The 26,478-nt window shown below is 43.1% G+C and overlaps 1 protein-coding gene across 1 annotated transcript; it reads left to right on the forward strand.

Moving 5' to 3' along the window:
- TXNDC5 (thioredoxin domain containing 5) lies at nt 1-26,407 on the forward strand. Its single transcript, XM_040586479.1, has 10 exons — nt 1-306; nt 5,328-5,477; nt 8,329-8,434; nt 9,693-9,789; nt 13,214-13,329; nt 15,242-15,328; nt 18,284-18,424; nt 21,388-21,470; nt 24,253-24,382; nt 25,019-26,407. Exons 1-10 carry the CDS (start codon nt 62-64, stop codon nt 25,139-25,141), a joined length of 1,278 nt encoding a protein of 425 aa, XP_040442413.1. The 5' UTR covers nt 1-61; the 3' UTR covers nt 25,142-26,407.
- The last annotated feature ends 71 nt before the right edge of the window (nt 26,408-26,478 follow it).

Genomic DNA, 26,478 nt, shown 5'->3' on the forward strand with positions numbered 1-26,478 from the left:
GGGCCGGGCGGAGGCGGCAGGGGCCGCCCGGGGTTTGGCCGCTCGCTCTGCCGGTGCTGCGATGGCTCCGCTCCGCTCCGGCCCGGCCTGGCGGCTCCTGCTCTCCTTCGCCGTGCTCGGTATCGTGCTCTGCGGCCGGCCGGGGCGGGCTGAGCCGGAGCCGGAGCCGGGCCCGGAGCCAGGCCCAGACGCGGGCCCGGCGGCGGAGGCGGACCCGGACCCGCACGGGCGGCACCTCTACAGCGCGGAGATGCTGCGGCACGGCGCCGCCGCCGCCCCCCACTTCGTCATGTTCTTCGCCCCGTGGTGGGTATCCGGAGCGGCGGGGCCCGGCGCGGCGCGGCGCCCTCCTGCCCGCCTCTTCCCCCGTTGACGTGGCGGCGGGAGGCGGCCGGGCCGGCGGCGGGGGCGGCCTCGGGGTCGCGCCGCCCGGAGCCCCAGCGGCCGGGGGCCGGGCCGGGCGCCTTCCCCGGGGGCGGCGGGGGGGACACGGGCGTTAAGTGGCAGGCGGGGGGTGCGAGCGCCGGGCCGGGGAGGGGGAGCTGGAGCTCCGCGTGTGCCGGGCCCCGGGCCTGCGCGGCCGGGCTGGCGCTGCCGGGGGCTTCGGCCGGCCCCGGCGGCCGCCCCCTCCCCAGGGCCCGCGGGGTGAGCGTGGGGCCGGCGGGGCTGGCGCTGCGCCGGGGCAGCGGGGGGCGAGCGGGGCCATCCCCGGCCCTGCTGGGCTGCACCGGCCCCTGCCGCCCCCCCTGCCCTTCCCCGGGCTGCTTCGGGGTCCTCGGAGAGGCCGAGAGCCCGCGGCCCCTGCGTGTGGCCGTAGTTGCGGTGTGGTGACCGGCACCCTGTGCCCCCAGTCTCACAGGTGCCTTCGTTGCTGAAGTTACGTTCTCCTTGCAATCGCAAAACTCAAGGGTGAATTTGCGGTGGGAGCAGCACAGGGCAGTGCTGTGCCCCCAAGGCCGCAGGCAGCCGTAGCGGAGCTGGGGAGTTCCCAGATTTGCAAGAGACCTGCTGGGCTTTTGTCCTGGGCTGGCGGGTTTGGCACGAGGGAGTTGAGAGGAGCCGGAGAACAGGCTTTGCTGGATGTTACAGCTGCCAAGAGGACAGTACTTCTCATCTCTGCACCTTTCTAGTGGCTGTTCATATTCCCCTCTTCATCTCTTGCCCGGCCCTTTTTTATTCGACTTACGAATATCCAGGAGAGGTTATTGAGAGTTTTGTGTTAGGGTTGGTTGTTTGGGTTTTGGCCTTTGTTTTGTGATTGGTTTGGGTTTTTTTTTCTTCCCTCCAAGTTTTCTTAAATTTAGATAAAATGAAGTTAAGGGAACAATGTGCAAAAGTTATGTTTTGATCCCAAATTTACATGCTGCCATTGAGTCATGTACGTGAGTCATGATGCTCTTTGAAATCAAGGATTTCCTTTCAAAACGGAGTAGGTACTTCTGTTTTTGTTTTTTAACACTGACTTGTTTATGCCATACAAAAATGTAAAGCAAAAGCTTGAAAGAGCAGATGCCTGCCTTTGTTCTCTAAAGATCACAGAAGTGGAGGATGCCTGACTTGCTGGTGAAGGACCTTTGCCTGAGAGTGCTGCAAAGCCTAAGAAATGCCTATGCAAAACGGGAGTGTTTCTGCTCTGGTTTGTTTTCAGGTGGCGATATCTGCGTTTGTCCAAGCTCTGACTGACTGTTTCACAGGCATCCCTAAAACCAGATGAGCTTTTATCTTGGGGCACCGTTTGTAAGGACACCCTGTGCCAAAAGGGCTGTTGCAGAGTCCAGAGTTTGCTGCACATCCTCAGCGTGCATGAAAGAGAGCACTGGCCTTGCAAACTTGGACTACGCGGTGCCCTTGGGAGGGCTGAGGATCGCTGCCCAACTTAAGTGTGAGGGAGCTGCATCGTTTCCCAGACTTGTGGCTTCTCTGCACGTTCTTCACACCCTTAGCTAGCTTTCTTCAGATCTCTGGGTCTTCAGGACCCTTGGTCTGGACTCCTGGCTCCTGACAGGCAGCGACAGGGCCAGGTTTCAAAGGGGAAGAGAGAGACAAAGGGAACACCCAAGTGCTTGAGAGGGGTGCTTATACACACCAGTAGTTTTATCGTCAGTGGGATCAGGCAGCAACCTGACAGCCCTGGAGTCTGTACTGGAGCCTCTTGCCCTATTCCTAGGTGATATTAATGTGCTAATCTCCTAATGCTTCTCTCAGAGGCATGTGCTTTGGCACTGCTCCTTGTAGTTACAAGGGACAAGCCTAGCCGACAACCCAACAACGTTCAGCTAGGATTGTCTCTCAGATTGCTGCAGATGCTGCTAATGTTGCATCCTCAGTGCTGCCAGTAAGAGTTGGGTTAAAGCAGGCACAGTCCTTCCCTTCCAGATTCTTGAAACACAAGTTGCTGAGGGCCTCACTTCCAGATAGCAGCAGTACCCATGAGGTCTTACATTTGTTTCAAATATTGTGGGCTACTCCAAAAAAGAATGTTCTTAGACATCTGATGGCAAATGACTTGGGTTTTCAGTCATCAGGCTGTCCCTCTTGGTAGCTGCACTTGGCAAGGGACAGAACTATAAGCAGGTTACTGTCTCAGTGGCACCAGGTATTCCTAACATGTGGGCCATGCCAGTCGCGTGTCTACAAAGGAATGAGATTCCACTGCTTCCTTAGCTGGAAGGAATCTCAAATCAGCAGTTTCATTGTGGTGTTCTGACCATTACAGATCTTTTCAATATACATGGTCTCTTGGTAAACCTCTGGAAGTCCACTGAGCTGAAACAGACTTGGATCGCCGCTTTGCTGCTGTTGAACTGAACTCCGTTAGACTGGATTTTACCTTAGCTGGATTCTTTTGTCCAGAGTGAGACTGGTCCTGTGCTGCTTGTATCATTATGCCTGTTTGTCCCAGGATCTACCAACATTTTTAACTGGGTAATGATTTGTGCTGTGTCTTGCTGTGGAGCTGCCCTTGCTAGCTGCAGAGTTCAAATTCTGCTGGTGGCATCCAGAAATGTCTGTGCTTCTCACTGACTGCAGAGGCCTTATCAGTAACTGCAGTTTTGACATATATGGTCCCTATGTACCTTTGCATCTCTTCTTGTTGCAGCTCGGGAAGTCTGCCATCCAGTTTTGCAGATGAGAGGTGCTGGTACTGTGATACACCTGGCTCCGTGCAGTAGAGCAGCCTTGTACTCTATAGATTCTGCCACAGCAAAATAATCCCCAGGCACGAGCACTTGTGGCACAGGGTTGCTCAGAGTTAAAATGGGCAACCTGTCTCGCAAACTCTTACAAATAATGTCTTCGCACCCATCCCCCCGACGTTAGTGGTGTACAAGAAGCAGGGGTTTCTTTGGTTTTTTTTTTTCCCAGAAAGGTGGATCTTTCCTATGGCCTTGTTAGTCTCTTTTGGATCTTCATTTACATTTGTAAACAGAGATTATGAATGCTTGCACCTTGCTAGCCCGTGTAGGGAGGGAAAACCAGGACTCCTCATTGATGCCCAGGTCTCCACCGTCCCCAGTAGCAGGACTGGCTCCTTCTCCAGCCCTGCTGATGTGGTATAGAGTGGTAGCGATGACGGGCTGTGTAGGTACGTGGGGCTAAAGGGAGGTGTGTCATGTTGCACAGTCTTGCTCTCTTTATTTTTGACTTCTCTAGTTTTATATATTCTGCAGCTACACCTTAGGAATTTCAGAAAAAGTATTTTAGGGACTGTCTTGGGTTGTATTTTCTTTTATGTAATGCAGAATTTTTTTTGCAAACCAGGAGTGACAAACTAGTTGATCAGTTGATTACTGATTCAGGTATGAGCATTTTCAATTTGATCTTACATAATCTGAAGAAGGAAGGGAAGGGGGAACTTTGTGTACAGCAGAGGTCATGGTGTTAAATATGGACAAGGCAGCTCTGTTCTGCACTTAAACAGCGGGTTAATTACTTGAGATTGCCTTACCTAGTTTTCCACGCTCTGTTGTTTAACCCCAGTTAGTATTCATTCAGTGTTTAAAATCCCTGCAACTGCTAGGGGAAGGGACCAGGGAATCCAAAATCTTCCTCTTAATTCAAGCAGCATGAAAGAGTTGACTGTGGAGGGGCTTCGGTCTGAAGTTAAATATTTAAGGAATATTTAACTTTAGTAATAACACATTGTATCCCTTCACCGTGACAATTCAAAATAAGATCATACTGGAGTTTGTATTCCCCCACTTAGTGGGAGCATGTGTGATCCACTGCGCCTGGTTGTAACGGGGCCATATTAAGGTCAGATGTTCTTTATCTTGAAGTAAATCCTAAGGTTTTTTTGTTGTTGGGTTGGTGGTTTTTTTTGCCTTAATTCTATCATGATACCTGGTAAGGTGGGAATCCATGCAGTTTTTCTACAAGTGGACTCAAAAACATTGTAAAAATGAAACTGTTTTAAATGGGAACAACTTTCTCCAAAGTCCTAATGGTGTTTTAATAGTTACTTACAAAGTAGACTGTCTAGGTCATGCCAAGGGCAATAACAGTTTTCATACTGTCAGGCTGAGAATGTTTTCTGTTAATCCAATTATGTATTTTCAGATATCTTGGAGGGTTGTCAAAAGCAGCCATTAAAGAGAAATGAAAATCCTTTCCTTAATTTTTCATCATAGTTACAGGAATAGGGTATTGCCATAATGGCTTGGAAAACTAGGAAAACAATGAGAATAGTAGCCATATTCTGCTTCCAGGGAGCTGCTGTTACAGCAACTGTATGAGGCCAGTTTTCTGTGTATATGCAGATACAGTTAGTTAATGGTGTGCTGCTGGGACAAAGCATGGTACGGGAAGATCTTGAGCAACCTTGTTTAGGAATCAGTCCTAATGGGTTTCATGACTTGCAAGTTATAGTTCCTGTGATGCACAGAAGCGCAAATGGCCTTACAAAAAGGCTGGAAACTGTTTTCTTACTTGCTGCTAAAATACACAGTACTTTGAAATTGTTAGAGTGGAAAGAAAGCTAGACAGCCTTGCAGGGTTTTTCGAGAAAGCTGGAGGACAGAGTGCATTTCTTAATAGCCTCATTAAGTTCAGGAGATGTTCAGTAGGCTTTGTAATGTAAAAGGATAGTAGCAAAAAGTTCTCATCTGTTGATGATTTTTACATGAGGTGTGTTTGCAGCGTCCTAAAATTCTTAATAGTATTCACTGTTGCTTAGTGTAACACTGCTCGAGTATGGAAGATTTCTGATTTAACTATTTTTGAACTTACTAGAATCTCCAACCATTCCACATATGACTTTTCCATAGATCCATTCCTCTCTAAACAAGAGCAACTATTAAGTAAATATCTTATTCCTTCTGTCGCAGGTGTGGACATTGTCAGCGTCTCCAGCCAACTTGGAATGATTTGGGAGATAAATACAACAACATGGAAAACCCGCAGGTCTACGTTGTCAAAGTAGATTGTACTACAGATACTCCACTGTGTTCTGAATTTGGCGTCCGTGGATACCCTACGTAAGTATAAAAGGATGTCTGCTCTTATTTTTCTTTTTTAGTTTTCCATGATCCTCTGCCAGTTTGTTGAAGCTAACTTCTAAGCTAATTTTTTGGTGGGTTTCTTTGTAGCCCTTTGGACCTCATATGCTCATTTTAAGCCTTTTTACCCTGTTGCCAAGTATCGTGTGATGCATACTACTCTTACTCTTCTTCTTTTTTTAAAGGAGACTGTTTTATGTCTTGGAAGATGGCTGTGTTTAAATGAGGTCCAGAATTGTCTTTTTCTTTTCTCTGGGATTACCTCTTTCTCAAGCAACCTTACAGTATACAGCTGTGACATGCATGATAAAGTTGGTCTCTGGTAACAGTTAAAAATAACTTGTCACAAATTTGTCAGTACACTGCACCGTTCATAATTAATGTATAGGTGATCTCTTAAATTTTTGAGTGAATTTGGTGCTCAGAAAATGATATATTATCACTTAGCGTAGTGATGTTTTACTGACTTTTTAAAGGTAGTTGTGCTTGTATTGATCTAGGAGAAACTCATTTGGAGTTTAAGGTTGTTAAACTTACCCTGTTATAAAAGATGTATGTCTCACTACCTCAGCTTTGGTAGGCAGAACGTGATCCAGAGTATCTCCGAGAGGTCAGCCTGGATACTGTTTTTGGGTTAGATATGCATGCTTTCCTTTTAGCTCTCAGACAGGCTGTGGGGTCTTCTTCTCTGGAGACGTTCAAAACCTGCCTGGCCGTGACTCAGTGCAGCCTGCTCTAGGAGAACCTGCTTTAGCAGGGGGTTGGGTAGATGCTCTCCAGAGGTCCCTTCCAGCCCTGACCATTCTGTGTGCCAAAAAGGAGCAAAAGGATTTCTTTTACTTGTCATCTTTAAAGCTTCTTGCAGAAATGGATGGGGTTGTTTCAACTGCTTTGCTAATTCTTACCTTAGTGGGGATAAGTGGAGAACGTAATCATCTGCAGCCCTTCCACAGCCTGTATTTTTCAGTTTCCTTCCCTTTGCTTACTTTGTCTGGTGTTACTGGTGACCCCAGCAGCAGCCTGACCTTGACATGTGCTCCTGGCCGCACCCACGTTGATGCAGATGAGTGCCACTGAGTAGAAGTTGAGAGTTACAGATAGCGAAGTCATTTTTGAAATGGGAATTGTCGTTAAGGGCAGTTTGTGGTTTAGTTCCAATAGAAATACCAAGAAAAATGAGTATTACAGCTCTACTAGTATCCCTGAAAGTGAGTGTTGGTCATCTTTGCATATTTGAATGGCTTTTATCGTGGTGCTGTTCCTTGTAAAATAGAAGGGGTGGCAGAGATTTTGAATAAGAAAAAAAAGAATGGGCATGTAGTTGCTCTCCCCGCCCCACCCCTTTAAGGTCATTGAATGTCTAGGAATAGTTAGTGCTTGCTTTCATCTGCTTGAAAAGTGTAAATGATAAGCCAGTCATCTGCTAGGTATAGAAATATAGAGATGAAGGGGAATTCATGATATCAGTTCTCTTCCTGTCTGAGTCAGTTTGTAACGAGCCTGTTTTTAAAAACCTCCGGCAAGGGAAATTTCACAGCTTCCTCAGGCACAGAGGGATTGTTGCAAGTCCAGGATGTGCTGGTCTCTGCACTGCTTTTTCCAAACACCCGTCAAAGGAAAGGCTGCATCCCCTTTCCATACCCCTGAGAGTAAAACTGGCTGAGCCGGGTCCCTGCGCTTGTTTAGTACAGTTGTCTCAGGATTATGTAGTGCTGCAAAACGCTCTCTCAACTGAACTAGAGAAAACTTACCCTCATTTGAAGAAAATAAAGGTGTAGCTGGATCTTTAAGCTGCTGTCTTTTTTTTTTCACTTGTTACTCTTCAAAAGTATTGCCATGAGGCGTGTGTTAGATGTTTTTCTGTTTCATTTTTGTTGTTTTCTTCTTATGAAGTTGCCTTTTTTTCCCCTCAAAAGATTTTGACTTTCTATCATCACAGGGAACATTCAAGAATATCTTAAATAGAAAAGACAGTGGGAGCTCCTCTCTCTTTTGAATGTATTTGCATTATGTGTTTTTTCAGCACTTTCATATATTAGTTTCTTCCAACTGTGGAAAAAGGAGAGAGATAAACATTTCAAGAAAAAGAAGCAGCAATACAAAATGACAGCTTGGCAAGGGGAACTGAGGGCTAGGTGACAGTAATAACTGAAACTATGTTTGCTTTAAAGAATTAGACTAGGTCCAAAGTCAATATCGCCCCTTTACCAAGTATATTTCCAATTTTACCTTAAATATTTAATAGAAGGAGCTTTAGGTAGTTCATAGAAAAGTTTTGATAGCAATTATTAAATGTTACAATTGTGAAGTCTTGAGTCCCTACAAGCAGTCACTTATCTCCTTGTCCTGTTGACTTGTTTCAGTGTGTTTTTAATCAGTTTAATACCACATGAAAAGTCCTACGTTCCAGGAGCAGTCGGGGAACAAAACATGAGAAGATTTCCTGGGAAAATAAGCGTTGGGTATTTTTCCTTTGGAGAGGGGTGAACAAAACAAAATTGATGCATTTTGACAAACTGATACAGGATTCATAGGCACTCTTGGTTATTGATAAAGTAATATTAGGCTATGTTGATTTTTAGCATGGTATTTCTTTTTGCTTTTTCAAAAGTCTCCTTTAAAAGCTTGCATGGGAATGAAAAAGCATCCTAAGTTCTAGCAATGACCTTTTAACTTGAGGGAGATGCCTGATGCTGATGTCAATAGCCAAGAGAGCTGTTACTGCAGCCCAAGCTGCATTGCTGTGGATTAGCAAAGTGCGTTAGCTTTCCGAGAATGTTTCCTATGTGAAATTTTTTGCCTCACTCTTTTCTACATTTTGATCCTTTAGCCTAAAGCTGCTTAAACCAGGACAAGAACCTCTGAAATACCAAGGCCCTCGGGACTTCCAGGCACTGGAAAACTGGATGTTGGAGAAACTAACTGAGGAACCATCTGTAAGTGAAAAGGAAATATTGCCTTCTGCAGACTTGCTTATCTATCATTTCTGCTCATTAGGTTTCATTTTCTAGGAGGAAATCTGCTCCTGAGAATAAAAGTCAGGTGGCAATAACTATGGAACAGCTTCCACATAAGTCAGAACAGTAATTAAAGCTGTCGTCCTGTGACCTGCCCTTTCTTTCCTGTATTCCAAACTGCAGTGCATAATGCAGTTTTTAATGTTTAACATTTTGAGATTTTAGGATACCATTCTTAGCGTCAATTCAGGTGACACCTGTAGGCCATAATGTTTCCAGAATAGCAAAAGCGATTTAGCTGTAATATGTTATAAATTGCATTTGTGTTGGGCTTAATTATCTCTTAAAACATGGATGCCATCTTTAGCTCAGTTATTATCTAATAATGTTGTAGCCTAAAGAAAGGGTTTAAAATAATTGGTTAGGCAAGTTAAGCTAATACTGTAACTAGGAAAAGCCTTGGGTTTAGGGGTGGCGCTTACATATAGTAGCCAAGCCTTGCCTAAAATTACATTTGTGATTGCTGTTTCTAATCAATATAAAGCTGTAGTGATTGCTGAGCCACAGTTAGAACACGGTTATATTTAAATAAACGTAGTCTTTTTAATAATTAAACATTAAATGGTAATTAAGAGATGTACTTCGAGGTTCTTAAACAATTCTTTCCAGCTCTGACCATAGTATCTAGAAAGTAGTCACTTGCTTTTGCTGAAGGGCCAGTGGGTTTGCTGCCATTTATGCCTATAAAGCGTTTGCTCTTTTCCCATTGTTGCTGCCTTCATGAAGCCATTCTGTCCCTCTTTCCAGCATTAGGGGAGTGGAAAACAGCTTTTTCACCAACTACTTTTAAAAAGTGGAGCGATGGCAGATGTAACTCTTGTGTGATGCTATGGAGGAACCGTTATGTAATCGAAGTGTATTAATATATGGTGATGTGATGAATGCCATAGCAGTTACTGTGCTCTGTGACTATACTGTAGCCCAGTGAAAGACTCTGTTATTCCAGTGACTGTGATAGTTTTTTTCCGTGGTAGTCTTTTTCACATTTTGCTTTCAAGTAGTCATTTATTAGGAAATACTACATACCTAAATCAAGCTAAATAAGGACATTGCTTTAGGAATTCAAAATTTCAGAGTACAGGGTTTACAACACTACCACTGAGTGGTGTGATACAGGAATCAAATACTGTGTGTGTACTGTACAAAACAAATAAAATTTATTTTTTCTTATTAATAGGATCCAGAATCTGATGTGGAACCACCAAAAGCCCCTGAACCTAAGCAGGGAATGTATGAACTCTCAGCAGACAATTTCAAGATGCACATAGCAGAAGGTAACTTTTTTTCATAAGCAAGAGATACTTGCTTTGCGGTGGGATGACCCTGGCTGGACGTCAGGTGCCCACCAAAGCTGCTCTGTCACTGCCCTCCTCAACCGGAGAGGGGAGAGAGAATATAACAGAAGGCTTCTGGGTTGAGACAAGGACAGGGAGATGGCTCAGCGATTACTGTCACAGGTGAAACAGACTCAACTTGGAAAAACTAGTTTAATTTAGTACCGGTCAAATTAGAAAAAAACCAAAACACCTTCCCCCCACCACTCCCTTCTTGCCAGGTTTAATGTAATTCCCGATTTCTCTGCCTCCTCCCTGGAAGCAGTGCAGCACAGAACGGGGAGTGGGAGTTAGGATCAGTTCATCACTCTTCATTTCTGCCGCCCCTTTGTTCCCAGGGGGCGGACTCCTCACGCTCTTCCCCCGCTCCAGCATGGGGTCCCTCCCGTAGGAGACAGTTCTCCATGAACTTCTCCAACATGAGCCATTCCCACATGCGTGGCTGTTCTTCACACGCTTCTCCAGTGTGGGTCCCTTCCACAACAGACTGATCCAGTGTGGGGCCCCCATAAGTCCACAAGCCCTGCCAGCAAACCTTTTTGAGCCTGGGCTCTTCCCTCCATGTGTCCGCAAGTCCTGCCAGCAAACCTGCTTCAGCACGGGCTTCCCACGGGGTCACAGCACCTGTGGGCAACCCCCAGCTCCGGTGTGGGGTTCTCCATAGGCTGCGGGTGGGGGTCTGCTCCACCGTTAGTCTCCCCGGGCTGGGGGCACAGCCTGCCTCACCGTGGTCTTTACCATGGGCTGCCGGAGAATCTCTGCCCCAGCGCCTGGAGCACCTCCTCCCCTCCTTGCTCACTGGCCTTGGTGTCTGCAGAGCTGTTGCTCTCACATAGTCTCACTCTGTTCTGCTGACGCAGATTCCCTGCCCCCCACCCCCCCTTTCTTAATACGCTATCACAGAGCCGCTGCCACTGTCACTGATGGGCTCAGCCTTGGCCAGCAGCGGGTCCCTCTCGGAGCTGGCTGGCATGGGCTCTGTCAGGCATGGGGGAAGCTTCTGGCACCTTCTCACAGAAGCCACCCCTGTGGCCTCCCTGCCACCAAAACCCTGCCATGCAAACCTGCTGCATACTTGCAGAGGCATCAGTAGTGGGAAGCCTGCAACAGAGTTGTTAGTGTTCAGGGTACCTCCTTCCCACTGTTGTTTTCCAGTAACACCTAGTGAAAGAGGACCAAACTACCGACTGTATAGAAATGCAGGAGTTGAATTACATATTGCAGACCATAAGAAAGTTTAAGAACGGCACTGCACTCAGAAGGCAGTAAAATTCAAGCCCCTAATCACATGGAAGAAGCTAGTGGGGCTTGCTTGACTAAACTGTCTCTTGCTGAGTTCCTTGCTTAGTCACAGCCTTGCCACTCACTTTGTGTTTTTGCAAGTCCAGTTTCCTCTTTCCCTAAATGCTGGCTTGTTCTTACTCCCAGGCTGCCGTTCTGGATAAATATAATCCACCCGCTTCCTCCTTACTGCCCCCATCCCACTTGAGTCTGGCCCCTTATTTGATATTGTTTAGCTTCCTTCCTGCAGAATTTAATGTGGGCAAAACACTTCACCTGTTTGGCCATTTTAAAAAATATTTTGTCTGGAAGCTTTATAATTAATGCCAGGAGTGATACCTAACATGGGAGATTTCACGCCGCACATGGTGGCTTTTTAGAGAATGAGCAAACTTTGGGCTGCTGTAACAAGAGATGATCCTACCATCTCTATCTCTTTTCCTAAAAACAAAGGCCAGATTAAATTTTATCTATGCCCATGTGATACCACCCGTGAGGTAGATACTAGAGCTTCTTAAAGTAACCATTAACTGATGAGAAATATTTTCAAGCATAAGAGAGTGTTTTGTGCGGCTAACTTAAAATTTCCCAGCCTATGTGGATTAACACAGAATTACATCAAAATTCTTCATGGATTTTTCCCTAAGCCATCAGGGAGATGCTAAACGTTAAACAACTTTACAGTCTGAGAAGATGGTTGTTTTGTGTATGTGTAAATGTTTTAATATTTTATTGCAATATTTTTTATTATGTATCCATTGTCATTCATAGAAGGGACATTCTCATGGTTGTATCTGATGTCTGAGTAGGTTTATGAACACCTGTAAAGCTGTTGTCTGCTCTTGACTTCAGTTACAAGTAGTTCAGTGCTTAAACTTAACAGGAGGCTTAGCAGTTGCTGCTGGAAGGTTGACATTTGTTCTCAAGAAGTCTCCCTTTACCTTTTTGGTGCTCTAGGGCAAAAAGAATTTTAATTTTTTTCTATCGGGGAGGACAGTGTATCAGAGTATGTGGTACAGAATTGCTAATTTTGACTAGATGTTCTTATTCATTCATGAGAAATTTCAGTTTGCAGTTTACTGGACCAAAGCAAACCACGTTGATCAGTTTGAAAGTCTTCCATGTGCAGACCAGGCAAGTTAGAGTACACCTGCTGCTGGAGGTTACATTTCCTAGTTACCTTGTGATGCCTTTCCTCTGACCTCCTTCCGTGAACTTCCTCAAACTAGAAATGAACTCTGGTAATAACATCCCCAAAGCTGTCTTCAAAGAATTATGAATAATTCTGTTAAAAAGAGCTTTTCTCTAGATGCTGGTGTTTCCTTCAAGTTATTGTTTTCCCCTTATTTTAATTAAGTTAATTTTTATTTCATATTAACAGAGCCTTGCCTTGCTGTGTGCAAAACTGCGCAGCATCTTGAGTTAATAGTAATCTTAAATGAAGGAATTTACATATTCTGGTACTCTGTAATTAAGATTATACTTTAAACAGTAGGAGATAGTACAGAGACTCTCCTCTGTGAAACACTGCAAACACCTGCTAAAGGCAGTGATTTCTCATTAGTTGACATGAAAACACAAAGAGCAGGGCAGAAAAAGGAGTATGGAAAGCTGAACAAAATTGTTTAGGTAGTTCATGGACTTAATGCAGTGGTGTTTCCAAAGAAGTGTTTAAGTTGAAGTCTAATACTTACTTTCATTTATGCTGTTACAAAACACATGTTCCTTGGTGGTTCTTTCTACTCTGTAATAGGGCAAGTGATTGATATGGTAGATTTAGACATTGTATCAAATGGTTAGGTTCAAAATACCAGTTTTAATATCTCATTTGTTGGCTTGAGGCTGTGAAGCTGTTTGGATTTTCAGTGAAATTGGCAATACTGTAGGACTGCATACAGATTGAAAACCTAATTGCTGAAGTATTCTGTCCTGGCCTTTGATTCAGTGCTTCCTATCTTTAACTCAGGAAATACCGTGATAAATTTGCAGTCTGAGATTAGGACTTAGTCTTTAATTGCAGCCAAGTTCATTCCAAATGAGTTAAATGTGTTTGGTTTTTCCTTTTTTTTCTTTCACTTAAAAGGTAATCACTTTATAAAATTCTTTGCCCCTTGGTGTGGTCATTGCAAGGCTTTGGCTCCAACCTGGGAACAGCTGGCTCAAGCCTTCGAGCATTCGGAAACTGTCAAGATTGGCAAGGTAGGTGAAGTGCTCTTAGTCTGAAAATGTGTTTTGTGTGAATAAATGTTTCAGCCAAATATAATGCTTTTCATACTGTGATTTGTAAATAACAATTGTTTTGTTTGTCACCTCTTAAATCCTTTTATAGTCATTGTTTCTGTTTGAATTTTGGGATGGTTATTGTTTTTCTTGCACATCCACAGTTGACAGGACTCCCTCATTTTAAGCAAGGGCTTGGAAACACAGCTAGCTCCTTGTGTTTCAGAGAGAGCTGGAAATAAGTAATGCTTTGGATGGGGGGAGTAATATTTTGAGATGTGGTTTCTTTATTGTGCTTCCCCTTTGTCAGAACTTGATAGATTTTAGTATTTATTTTGAGTGGGAAAGTGACTTCTAATGTGGTTTTTACAGCATTGGATTTGTTAGCAAGCTTTAGACCTACAGGGCTGCTTATGATTAATTATTTCTTGGTTGTTTTTTCCCCCCACACACTCTTTACCTCCACAGAACTTTCTGAAGGTTTCAGGGGGGTCTTCCACCTTAAAAACTGATACCTTGTCCTGCTTTACTATTTCCCTTAGGGTTTGATAACCAGGTTCTGTGGTGTATTTACCATGGGAGCTTGTTACTTGTACGTGGAGTGACTTCTGTGCAGAGGTATGGAGGTGGTCTGGCAATTGCAGTTACTGGCTTTATTTGCTGACCCATACCTAAGTCCAGGTGGCACATGATGTGAGTCCTTCTGTATTTCACGGCGGAAAAGTGACCAGGCTCAATTTCTGTGTCCTTAAGCTTTCAGAGTGGTTCTACTGATCTGAAAGACTGTGTAACAGTTTGCAGTGTTAGTCCTGCAGAGGGACGAAACCCCAGCTATCTCCCCTGCCTCTGCCCTCGTAGCACTTTCAGCTGTTGTTTAGGGGTGATGAACTAGACTTCTTTCTTCCTTAAATTATTTTTATTGCCTTTGAAAGTCTGCTAATTTAGGTATGCTGTAGATGTACAGAGCAGGTCAGCATAACTGAACTTTGCAGAAGACATCCATATAATGTTGAAACCTGGTGGATATAAAATTAGATTCCCCCTGAGAATAAAATATTGGAGGCTTTGCTCCTTTGATGCTGTCTGTACCAGATGTTGCAATCTGCTGATTTACTTTTTGAGAACCTTGCTTGCTGTCTGGTAAGATCTTTGCTTAGCTGAAGTATCTTCTTGAAGTTACCATTCTCTGATACCCAGAGAAAAATTAAAAAAAAAAAAAATTCATTTTATTCAGTTGTCTGTCATGTTTGCAGTTACTGTTACTGATGATTGCTATTTAATAAAGCAACTACGATTTCTCTTGACGCCTAGTCAATTTTGTGTAACTGCACCTTGTGAAATTGCTTGAAACATGTCTTGGCTAAGATTGTAAGTCTGTAAGTAAGCAAGAAACACAACTGTTTCTAAGATGGTTGAACCATGACCTTTATGTAATCTGGGGGAATAGCGTCTTCACAGCAATGATGCCTGCTGGCTGGATGCTGTTTAATCTTTGGAATTGATCTTCAGGGATCTGGAGCAAAGTATTTCTAATGTAAAATTCAAAATCCAAGTCAAGACAAGGCTCCAACGCTGAAGTTACCTGTTTTTTTTCTGCTTCAGAAAAGATTATAAACTGATAACTTTACAGATTGGTTTATGACATACTAGAATTAAATGTTGCTGTGCACTGGAACTTCCCGTGGAGTGAAGTTAACTTGTTGACACGTCTTCTGAAATTACATGGTATAATCATTCTCAAGACAGTTCTTAGTACTGAGTTTTGCTAAGTATTATCTTGCTCGTTTCTGTATTTTTCTGCGATTTTGAACATAAGAGAAGCGATGATGCTTGTTGTATGTTTATTTTATGCGCTGAATAATTTTGTGGTTTTTTTTTCTCCCAAATGTAGGTTGACTGTACTCAGCATTATGAAGTCTGCTCTGGAACCCAAGTTCGTGGCTATCCCACACTCCTGTGGTTTAGAAATGGTGAGAAGGTAAGTCTGCAAGCTCAGCAAAAGATCACACCAATTTTTTTCTGAATAATACTTGGACTGTGCTTGTGTCCTGGAAAAAAAATCAAACAGGTGGGCATATACGAAGTCTGCTTGTGAGAGAAAAGGTGCTGGAGGTTCAGTCACGTACTGGAAGAGGTGTACTTCCTCCACAGATAAAAGTTAGACGTTTTGCTCTTTGTGCTCTCAAATAACTGGTGTGATGTCCATAAACCTGCAAGCAGTATCTCCAATTACACTACTGTGAGAGAAAGAATTCTGGGTTGGGTTTACTTTTATCTTAATGCCTTACCTCCTATGGAACACAAAAACATATGGAACAAAAAAAAATAGAAATAATAAAAAATAGTGTAATTTTCACAATGTGTATCAGAAGGTTCTTATCTGTAAGTGGTGCCTAAGTGATGCAAATTTTCTTCCTTAATAAATCTGAACCCTTCATATGACACTGTGAGGGAGTGTCCTGTGGGGCCCAGTTGGCATTTTTCCTTGTAGCAGTTCAAAGAACTACAATATTCTGAAGTTATGGGGAAGCAAAATATTTACGAATACCATGCACGTGAACAGCAACAAATAAACATATTATAAATAGTAGTGTTAAATAGCATCTGTTTCACACTTTCAAGATTAATTGTATGTATTGAATTGACATGAAAAATAGGTCTGCAAGCAGAGAACCCAGAACTCTGCTTTCAGCTCTTACCTGCTAAGCTTTGGGATTTTGCCCCATTCACCTTGCATTCCTTTTTGAACATCTACAGTATCAGAGGTGAAAGTTTTCCTGCTCAGTCCACTTTAGTGGCTGTTGCTTGTGGCAGTTTTGTGACACTCTAAAGAGAAGGTAGCCGTAAGTACATAGCGGTGCCTGGGAGGTTTGGTGTCAGCACCCCTGTAAGATCAGGTCACTGCGTGGAATTAAAATGAAGGAGCACCTGGATTTTTGAATCCCAACCTGATTCACACAGGAATTACACAGCCGTGTTACCGCTCGAGCAGCGGTGCCTGGCATGTGTCAGGAGCAGAACTGGAAGCTGAGGGAGTTGCTCAAGTGAAATGTGGTAGCGGGTCCAAGGTTAGAGGTGTTTTCAGTTAATGAAATGTTTGCCTCTATGTGCCCTGAGTCTAAGGAAGTCTTCTGCTGTTTCTCCAGAATGATTTTCCACGTGCTTTATTTTTATTTATCAAATACGAACGGCAAGATACGTTGCCAGAGCCATACTATCTTGATCTAGAAAAGCTTGCTGTGTTTTTTCTCAACAAGCCAGATCAATTTATTTTTTTTTGGACCCTTTGTAATTATTAAAGTTTGACTTGCTGAAGTTACTTTAATCAAGAGTGCTGTGGAAGAAAAAGTCAGATCACTGTTGTTGTATTTGGTAAAGCTGAATCTCAGCCATTAGTCTGAACAGTATATTTCTGTTGACATCAGACTGGCTTTTCTCCATTGGCAATGTGGTATTCCCTGGTGGCATACTGCCACCAGAATCGCATGTTTCTTCATGGGCTGATAAAATATATTTTAAAACAAAACCACAAACCAACTCCCAACAACTTTCCAATAATCTGACCCAGAAATTCTTGGAAATCTCTCTGGCTACTATGGTACTGCTCAGTAAGTGGGGAGGAAGAGGAGGAGGAGAGCTGCTTCAGCCATCCAGCCTTGTTGTCCCTAATACCATCACCCCCTTTGTCATAACTGAATCACACCATCCCTCTTGGTTAGATGCAGCAGAAACCCCGGGATGAGTGAATGGGCACTGACCCTGCCCTGCTGAAATGGATTCAAAAAAGCAGGTACAGGCTTCTTGCATTTCTTTGTGATTTAGACCCAGTGTGGGGAAAGTGGCTTTAGTTACAAGTAATATCAATGGCAAAAGAAGAAAAATGTGTAGAAAGTTCCAAAGATACAGGAAAGAGTTGGAGAGGTGTCTGTTCTTCCTTCCAACATATGGAGGCTTGTGTGCTGTTTCTTGAAGAGCATTCCTCATCCGTGAAAGGAGCTGCATCTTGTAGCCTGCACCTCATGGGACCAAAACTCAAGAATCTTATCCAAAATGCATATGTAGCGTCTTGAAGAGATGATCTCTCTTGTGAACTGAGAAATTGGGACTGATTTTCACAGAGCGTGCTGAGGGCAGTCATGCATGAGTCAGTTTGGAGACAGTTTTTTTTGTTTGGATTTGAGACTAGAAGCTGCTCAGAGGTGCTCTGATTTTTGTCCTCTAGAGTTGTGAAAGTACCTGAAATACGGGGAAGCTTCTAAGGCAAGCTGTGGCTTCTCGAAGATCTTGCTGGTTGAGGGCTTTATGTGCAGGTTCAAAAATGTGACTGAACTTCTGTGAGAGCGGTGCTGTTGGAAGTGCCTGCCCCACAGCAGGCAGCTGGTTTCTCTTGCTCCCAGGTGAACTTGGGCACCCAGGGAGCGTTGCCTTACTGCTCGGGGGTTTTGAGGATGTGTGACAAGCGTGTGGGCCACGGGAGCGACTCTGTAGTCAGGTAACATGCAAGTCAAGGCTTTCAGCCCTGTCGAAGCACTGGACAGAGCTCTCATGGTAACAGAGACCACCACCAAACAGCGATGGGGATTTTATTGTTCCTTGCAGTAGCTTTAGGTTCAAAAAAACCCCAAACCTTGAAAAAGCTGACTAGAGTGAGAGATGAAGGTCAAAGTGGAAAAGTTTCTAAAACTTGTTTCTACGTTTCTAAAATACCTTTCATTTCAAGGAAATTTTAGGTTGTTCCCTTTCGGTACAGGAGAATCTATAGCAAATCCCGAAGACGTGGAGTGAATGAAATGCCGTGGAGAGGTTTAACAACTAGATAATCATATTTATTATGGATGTGCTTACACTTGGCAATCTTAGGCTTTTCTGGTGATTATTTGTTTGCTGGATTAACTGTATATGCACTCTTATCCAAACTATTTGATAATTGTAGGGTGACCAGTACAAAGGGAAGAGGGACTTTGATTCCTTAAAGGAGTATGTGGATTCCCAACTACAGAGCTCTGGGAAAGCACCACCAGCAGATAAACCCACCGAAGCCCCGCAGCCCCCCCCAGAACCCCCCCATGTTGAGGTAAGTACTCCTGCACTTTGCAGTGATGTTAGAAGTGTTCAAACTTCCAGCAGCCTGTCCGAGTCTTCCATGAGTTTCTCTCTCTCTGGTAGCTTGACAAGTTCTAGATGGAAACTGTACCGAATACTTTCCTGGTTAGTTTTTTAGTAATTAATGACTGGAATCAGACCATCAATCCTAGTGAAACTTTGACTGACTTAATGAACTAATTGGACAAGAGGGAAAAAACAAAAATCTGGCTGCTTTTGTATGGTTACAGTAAGTTGTTTAGACAGAGTGGCATAAATGCGGTCTTTTTTTTTTTGTCTGCGGAACTGCTGGCGCCTCAGGCTGTATGACAGTGTATTTCATCGCTATGGAGATGAACATTTCTTGCAAGATTCTCATTTGAACCCAGGAAGATGGCACATACTGCTAAGCTCCTAAAACAAGCCAGGGTCCTTCCTATACTCACAGATTATTTGCAGAAACAACAAACAAGCAAAGATTATGGAGACTGATCTAAATGCGGCTGATGTGTCCTGTGACAAATAGGCTCCTCGGGTCTGGAGGCTTATTGTAATCCTGGTTGTAGGAGCTACAGGGGTTATGAATGTTGTCAAGGAATTGACCGGAATAACTTTATCACCTTTGCATAGTTGTACTTCATGACATCTAGTTTTCTGTCTTTTCTAAATCCCTTTGGCATTTCATCAGCCATTTTTCATGTAGCTGAATGTAAAATTGGTGAGGTTGAGAAAATAGGGCTGGTTTTCAAGCATACTTTTTCATGAAACGTGGAAAACATACTTATGCCTAGAAAATAAGGGACGGTGATTTATGCTTCCTTGTGATGTAGAATGAACTTAGGTAATTAAAAAGCATCAGTATTATTCATATAAATACAGTTTATATGCAGCTTCTCATATGAAAACATGACCCTTCCCAGTTGACTTTTCCAGCAGCGTTACTCATCTGGCGTAAAGTGGCTTACCAGACATTACAGATAACATAGATTTGCAATTTTTTTATACCCGTCACATTTTAATTTTTTGTTAAATTGACTTCATATTTGGAAGATCCTAATGAGCTGGTGTTGGTACAATGCAGAAAGTAATTAGTTGTCTTTCTATTTTTATAGGAATAACTAACACAAACCACATGTGATTCATATTCCCACTTACGCTTTGCATGCACCAGCACACATACAAGCAGGGAAGAACTGGGGGGGATTTTTTTGCCAAATAATAGTAGACACAGTGTAGGTCTCAACTTGTCTTTGCAACTTTACATCACAGCTTTGGATGCCACCTTTTCTTGGTCGCTCATCTTCAGACACCTTTGTTCTGGTTTTGTTTTCATGAATTTTGAAACAAGGGGCTAGCCCGTGTAGCAGCAAACACTGCAGTTACCCACAGCTGGTACCGCGGGCAGCAAAACCAACGAGTTCAGACTCCAAATTTATGTCCCGGTGTTGAGCCTGTGCATGAATTCCCCCACGTCTTACATGGGCCAAGTACTTGCCAGCCCTTTCACTGCACTTTTATGTCTGTGAGACTTCTCTTCTGTCTTTGCCAGACATCACTAAATTACTCAGAAATGATCCAGATGGATTAAGGTAGAGTGACCATCAGACACTCAGATTATGTGATCGCGTAAGATGTCTTTTCCTAAGAAACCAAGCTAAAATTGAGCTATCTGATACTATTTTTGTGGGAACATAGTCACATTGCTATTCTGTTAGTAATTTACAGATTTTTTGAATTTGTTTTACTGTGCAGATTGTGGGGAAGATGATTCTTACGGGGTTTTCAGCTTTGGCACCTTAAAATCTAAATGTTTGGAACATCTGTTTTACATACCCATTTAGGAGATTTGGAACAGAAGAATATGTGTTTACTGCTTGTTTTTCTTCATTTAATTATTTGTAATTATGTAATAATCAAAAGTATAATTTTAAATAATTCTTTAGAGGTAATAAAAGTTCAACTTAATGAAATAACTTAATTGCATGAACTAACAGTTATTGACAGAAATGTTTAAAGGTACTGAGTAATTTTAATTTCAAGTTTCTTTTTGGCTTCTCTTCATAAGACTCTTACTGGGTATAAAGTAGAATTGGTAATACTGTGAGTTGCGCTTCTGCTTTTCTTTTGCTTTCATTTGAGTTTGAAGCTTTTGTAGGCATGCAATTTATTTATTTTTAATCCCTCCCACCCCTAAGTTCTCACACAGAAATGAAATTTGTTACGGTTCTGTGCTCTCATATGAGACACTGCAGATGATATGCTGTCCTCCCATCACTCCCATGCCATTGCTCCTGATGTTATCAGGAGTAAAAATTCTTCCTGGCATCCATGTGAGTGTGGTGTAGTGATGTAGTGATGTCCTCCTGACAGGCAAATATGTGTTTCTGGTAACTGTTTCGTGTGTGCAACACAGGGATATAGCAGAGAGAGAACAGCTGTCAAGACATCATTAGGATGCCTTGAATACCTCATTAAACTCTCAGATGGTCATTATGTGCTTCAAGCCAACTCCTCTCAGGGTTGTTCCTCGAAAGATTTGCGTGACGGTGTATTACAATGAAGGTGATTTTTTTTTTTTTTTTTTTTTCCCCCAACAACTGAAAATTCGGATACGGGCAAAACCCCTGAAAATAGGGATGTTTTGTTTCTCCAATTACGGATGAGATTCAGTGTGAAATACGCATTTCTCTACCTCTCTCTAGGGGAGGAAAGTAGCTGAGGGGTAACAGTGAGGTGTGCTGCTGCTACTCTTGTTTATATTGTCAATAATAAATAGTATATTTCCCAGTTTGAGTTTCCCTTTCAGGTAGCTAAAAGCTCATTTGGCTGATGTTGTATCTACAAAAAGGTTTGACTTTTTTCTCCTCTCTGTTTTTCTTTTCTCTTTCTTTTTTATTTTCTCTTTTTCTTCCCTTCCCACCCACCCCCCCCCACCCCCCCCCACTTTCTGAACAGGCTGCAGTACTCTCTCTCTCCGAAAAAGACTTCGATGCAACCATTGCTAGAGGGATCACCTTTATTAAATTCTATGCTCCATGGTAAGTTGTTTGCACCTGTGCTTATTCAGGATTATTGGAGTTCTCAGCTGTCGGTGCATTAGCTGCTGTAGGTCTTTGAGCTGTGCGTAGTACTGTATTTGTTGTCTGGATTTAAAACATGAATTAACTGAAGAACGCGTGTGTTGGGAAAAGGTACAGCAAAAAAGCTCAAACTGTTATAGCTTTCCTGGGACTCCCCTCTGTGAAAAGGCTGATAGAGAAGCTTTACTGCGTCAGCCTCCAGGTAATGCTGGGCAACAAGGAGAGTGAAGCTTTTGCCACAGACTTAGCAAGCTGCTATCCCTTGAGTAGGGTAAGGTGAGGGTACCAAATTGCCAGTCTTCAGAAAGCAGAGCACGCTGGCCTTTGGGCCCGATCCTGCCACAGCCAGCCTCTCTTGGAAGCCTAATCTGAGCACTTGGGAATTGGTACAGACTGTAGAACTATGAATAATTGGCTGTTACTCTTCAAATAACTGACAAAAACCTAATTTGCACAAGTGACAATTTTGAGATGTTCTCAAGAGTATATTCCGTGCAGTATGTTCTCATAGTGACCCAAGGCAGACGGTGCATAGACACCCAATGGAAAGCACTGGGTGGGGAAATAATGTCCCATTACTCGCAAATCCAGCAGAGCCTGGGACCCGAGCTGGGGTAAGACCTCAGTATTACGAACTCATAGGACAAATACTTCCCCCCTGTTCTTACTGTTAAGAGACAAAAAAGAAGGTTTTGCATTTTTATCTCGGATTTATAGGCTTCATCTTACTTGTGCGTGGACTGAATTTAATGAAAATTGCATGCCATCTTCCTCACCCAGGGCCCAGTCTCTTAGCCAACAGAAGGGAGCCTAGTGTAGGGGGAAGGATTAAAATTAAGTTGTATTTCACTGTGTGAAAGATAACACATCTCTGATTTCATCACTAGCCATCCCATTAATGCAGTATCTAAAATATAAAAAGATATTGGGGGGGGGGGGCAGTAAAAGGTTACCATTACAAAGCCACACAAACAAATGCAACTCCTATTTAAATGTGCTCAGGAGTATCAAAATATTGCAGCTTAACTTTGACAGCAGGCATGAATGTGTTTCTTATTGTAGGCAAGAAGTACTAGGGAAAGTTTCATTTTACATAATCTCAATGATGCAGTCTTTTCCAGTGTCGTCACCTTTTTTACCGCAGTTTGGTTTGCTGCTTGAGAGCCACTTCTATGCTCTCTTACATCTGAAAGATCTGCTTTTGGATGTGGGCAAGGATCTGCCACCGCAGTGTTAAGCAATACCCAGCCCGTACACGTGCACACCCCTTCACATTTACTGCTGCTCTTTCTTCACTCCCTTTATCCTCTCTGTGCACTGCGAGGGACTGAGCTTCAATGTGCCTGTGCTGCCACGCCGCCACCAGCAGAACTGGCTGGTAAATTCAGTTTACACCTACGCACAAAGCAGCTCCGAGTCTGATTTCTGAACCCCAGGGGTTGTTGGCATATGTAGGAGTTCGTTATCTGAGAAACTTTTTCTGGAAAAGTTTGAGATAAAGAAACGGTCCCTTTTGAATTAACTTTTCTTAATAATATTGGACTTTAAGCATCTGCTCATCTCATGAGATTCTAATGGCGTGCTGCTGCATCTCACAGATCGGATCGTTGTGGGATGGCAGGCTGAGAAATGGTGGTTCAGGATGCAGAGTGAAGTTCTTAAACCAGCCTGTGCTCCCTGGCTGCGATGTTCAGAAAGCCACCGTTTAGGAAAATACTTCCTATATTTACATAGCTGGTATCCTAGTTTTAGCTCCGAAAGTCAGACTCATATATACAGTGGTAGAGCTCTGCGTATAAATGACCTTTTTCTCTTCCAAGTGGATTAACTTATGTAGGGCTCGGCAAACAATATTATGTTGCTTGCTACTTCTGTCTTTCAGTTAGTTTTGGGTAAATATTAATGTTAACTTGCATAGTAAGCATAAAATCATCCTGGTTTAGTAGCGTTTGTGCATGGTCAGAAATGCTTTTATACTGTCACTGTGTATTAACAAGGTGGTTTAAATATACATTGGCTTGCATTAAGAAAACTTTTGCTGAGACATCTTTCATTATTTTTGTAAATGCCCTGATCCAGCCTCGAGGCAATTACGGGGCTGTTTTAATAACCCAATTAAGGTGCAGCTGGGTTAGAACAGAATGAGCAATGCAGTTTTAAAGTCTAAGTGCTTTGGGAATTCTTCTTGAAGGCAGTAAGAAGTTCAACTTACGAACTTGGCTAAGCCAAGTTCAAAGTACCGTACATTGGTCAGGGAGGGCGTTAGGAACTGGAAGAAATTTATTAGGGAAATTAAAATCTCGTTTAAATAATTAAACTCAGGCTATGTAACTGGCATATGCTACCTGAAGACTTAATTTTCACTACAGACGTCCTGTGCCTTACTTAAACCGTGTTTGTTTCTAAGCGATCTCTTTTTTTCCCTGCATTTAAATATTCTCTGTGCTCATCTTTATTTGGCTTCATACTCCTTTGTAGGGTAAAATGTTCAGTGTACCGACGTCCAGAATACCATTCCAGATGAGGCTAACAAAGGCCAGAAACTACTTCAGTGCTTAACTTACTTAAAATCACTCGTTTTCTTCTCTCATTTACTGACATTAGAGTACAAGGGAGTTGCAGGGCCAAATCATCAGGGGATAGGACAGGCAGCTAGCTAAACTTACAGCTATTGCAGCAAGGCAGCAGAGATAAACTGGAAGGTGTATCTGCTAAACAAATCTCTGTCTTTTGTTTCTAGGTGTGGTCACTGTAAGAACTTGGCTCCAACTTGGGAGAACCTTGCCAAAGAGCAATTTCCAGGTTTGACTGATGTCAAAATAGCAGAAGTAGACTGCACCGTGGAACGTAACGTCTGCAACAGATTTTCGGTAAGTGTGAAAGGTCCGAGATGAACGGCACAGTATTGTGTACCCAACGTGACGGGGCTCCAGGGTGCAGCCGAGCTGGCCGCTGTGTGGCGGGTGCCTGGTGACAGCGCAGCTGTGTCCCCCCTTAGCCAGAAAGGGGTAGGTAGAGCAGCACCTGGTGACACCCTTTATTTCCTGACCTGTTTGTTCAGACTGTCATTCTCATTATTGGATAAAGCTGAAGAAGTCCCTAATTTTAAGACTCCTCCCTCTGTGAAAGCACCAACGCAGTCTGGTGGTAGCTGAGGCAAAGTTCTGTTCTGGGGGTGCGGGGGGGCACAAAAAGAAGTTTTTGGTGCTGGTAGGCAGACAGCCGAAGGCAGAGCTGGAGCTGCCGTTCCAAGAGCCTAGAGGAACGCGTATTATCTCATTCGCTTACAAATGTTCAGAAATGGCAGGTTGGCATTAGAAGTTCTGTTGTGGTGTTTGGGTTTCGTTTGTTGTTTTTTTTAAAAAAAATTACGACGACTTATTATTGTTCTAGAGGAGTTTGGTGGCTTTTCAGAGTCAGGTAAAGACAAGTGAAGGATACCAGTGAGTTTGGACGTTAGTAACAAATTTCTTTTCTCTGTGTGTGTGTGTGCATGTCTTTTGAAGGTACGTGGTTATCCTACACTTCTGCTTTTCCGAGGTGGAAAGAAAGTCAGTGAACACAATGGAACAAGAGACCTTGAATCACTGCATAGTTTTGTCTTGCGTCAGGCAAGGGATGAATTGTAATAAAAGTCTGGATGCTCTGTCCCTGGCTGTCTTTGTACAGTAGCTGAGGGATTTCAATCATTGCTAATTTTCAAACAGTGTATTTGGGGGTGGGGGTGGGGACTGGGGCATTTTTTTTGTTTGTTTTTAGGAAATTGAATGTACTAAACATTGGCATCTTCCCTCTGTGTGTGTGTTAAAGACATGCTACCCTGTGTGTGAAGGAAAACTAACAAGTAGTTACTGTGCAAACTGAGAATATTTTCAGCATTGGTAGTATTACTGCGTTCCCACATTCCCGCGATGAAGTGTAAATGGTTTCCTTTGAGACTAAAATACATTAAGAAAACCAGCTTAAGGGCACCAGTAGAATATTTTTGTCTTCAGGTTAGATTTGGTTAAAAAGTAATCCTTAGAAACTGCCCACCATTGCTAGAAAGGTAAAAGCTACAGCTGTGAGTCACTTCTGCCTCTACAACTGTACTTGAACCCTATTTGTCTTAATATAGCTGCTCATTAAGAAATGGAAAGTCACGGGAGGTTGAAAACACACACACCTTTGGAAGATACCAGGCTGGTTGTTTCCTGTTAATCCTCTCGGCATGGGAGGTCTAGCCATAATGGAAGTGATGGTACTGTAACACGTGCCTGAACATTACCGATGCCATAGCGTACGTGTGTCACGTGGATTTTCATAGGCTGCTTCCGTCCAGCTCCAGGGGAGTGACTGTGCTCTACTTCCATAGAGCCAAAGTGGCCAGGCGCTATTATAACTGCTCCGTTAATATTAAACGATCAGTTAAGACTTCAGAGCTGATGACGTGTTTCCTACCCTCGCCTGAATTCAGACTTTGTGCTGACCTGCTCCTTATTCCAAGTACTGGGAGAACAACGAGTAGTACAATCTTTAATTATTTTTTTCCATTCAGCTGTTCTACAGTAGTGTAAAATAGTTCCCCATGCTTCTTGAGCCTTAACTTTTTTCCAAGGTGTAAGCGTTGATAAGTTTGAATGCTAGGACCATGCACTCTGTGGTGCCTTGGATTATAATATGGATCTATTCTTTGGTGCATAAGATGTTCCATGTTAGACACAACTGAAAGCCAAAGAATTTACACTGCAGAGACTGTCACGATACAAAGACGACAGCAAACTGAGGACTGAATTCTGCCGTCTCGTGTGCATAGAAACTCATGGAATGAGGATGGTGACAGGCTAATTTGACTAATTTGTCAAGATGCTGATTTTTGTCCATCATATGGAGTTGGTTGTTGTTTTTGGTTTTTTTTTTAAAAAAAAAAAGGTAAAACAGCAATGAACTTTTAAATCGGTGAATTTCTCCTGGTACTTCACTTCAC

Source organism: Falco naumanni, chromosome 3 (genome assembly GCF_017639655.2).
Source record: "Falco naumanni isolate bFalNau1 chromosome 3, bFalNau1.pat, whole genome shotgun sequence".
In the NCBI taxonomy this organism is placed as follows: Eukaryota; Metazoa; Chordata; class Aves; order Falconiformes; family Falconidae; genus Falco; species Falco naumanni.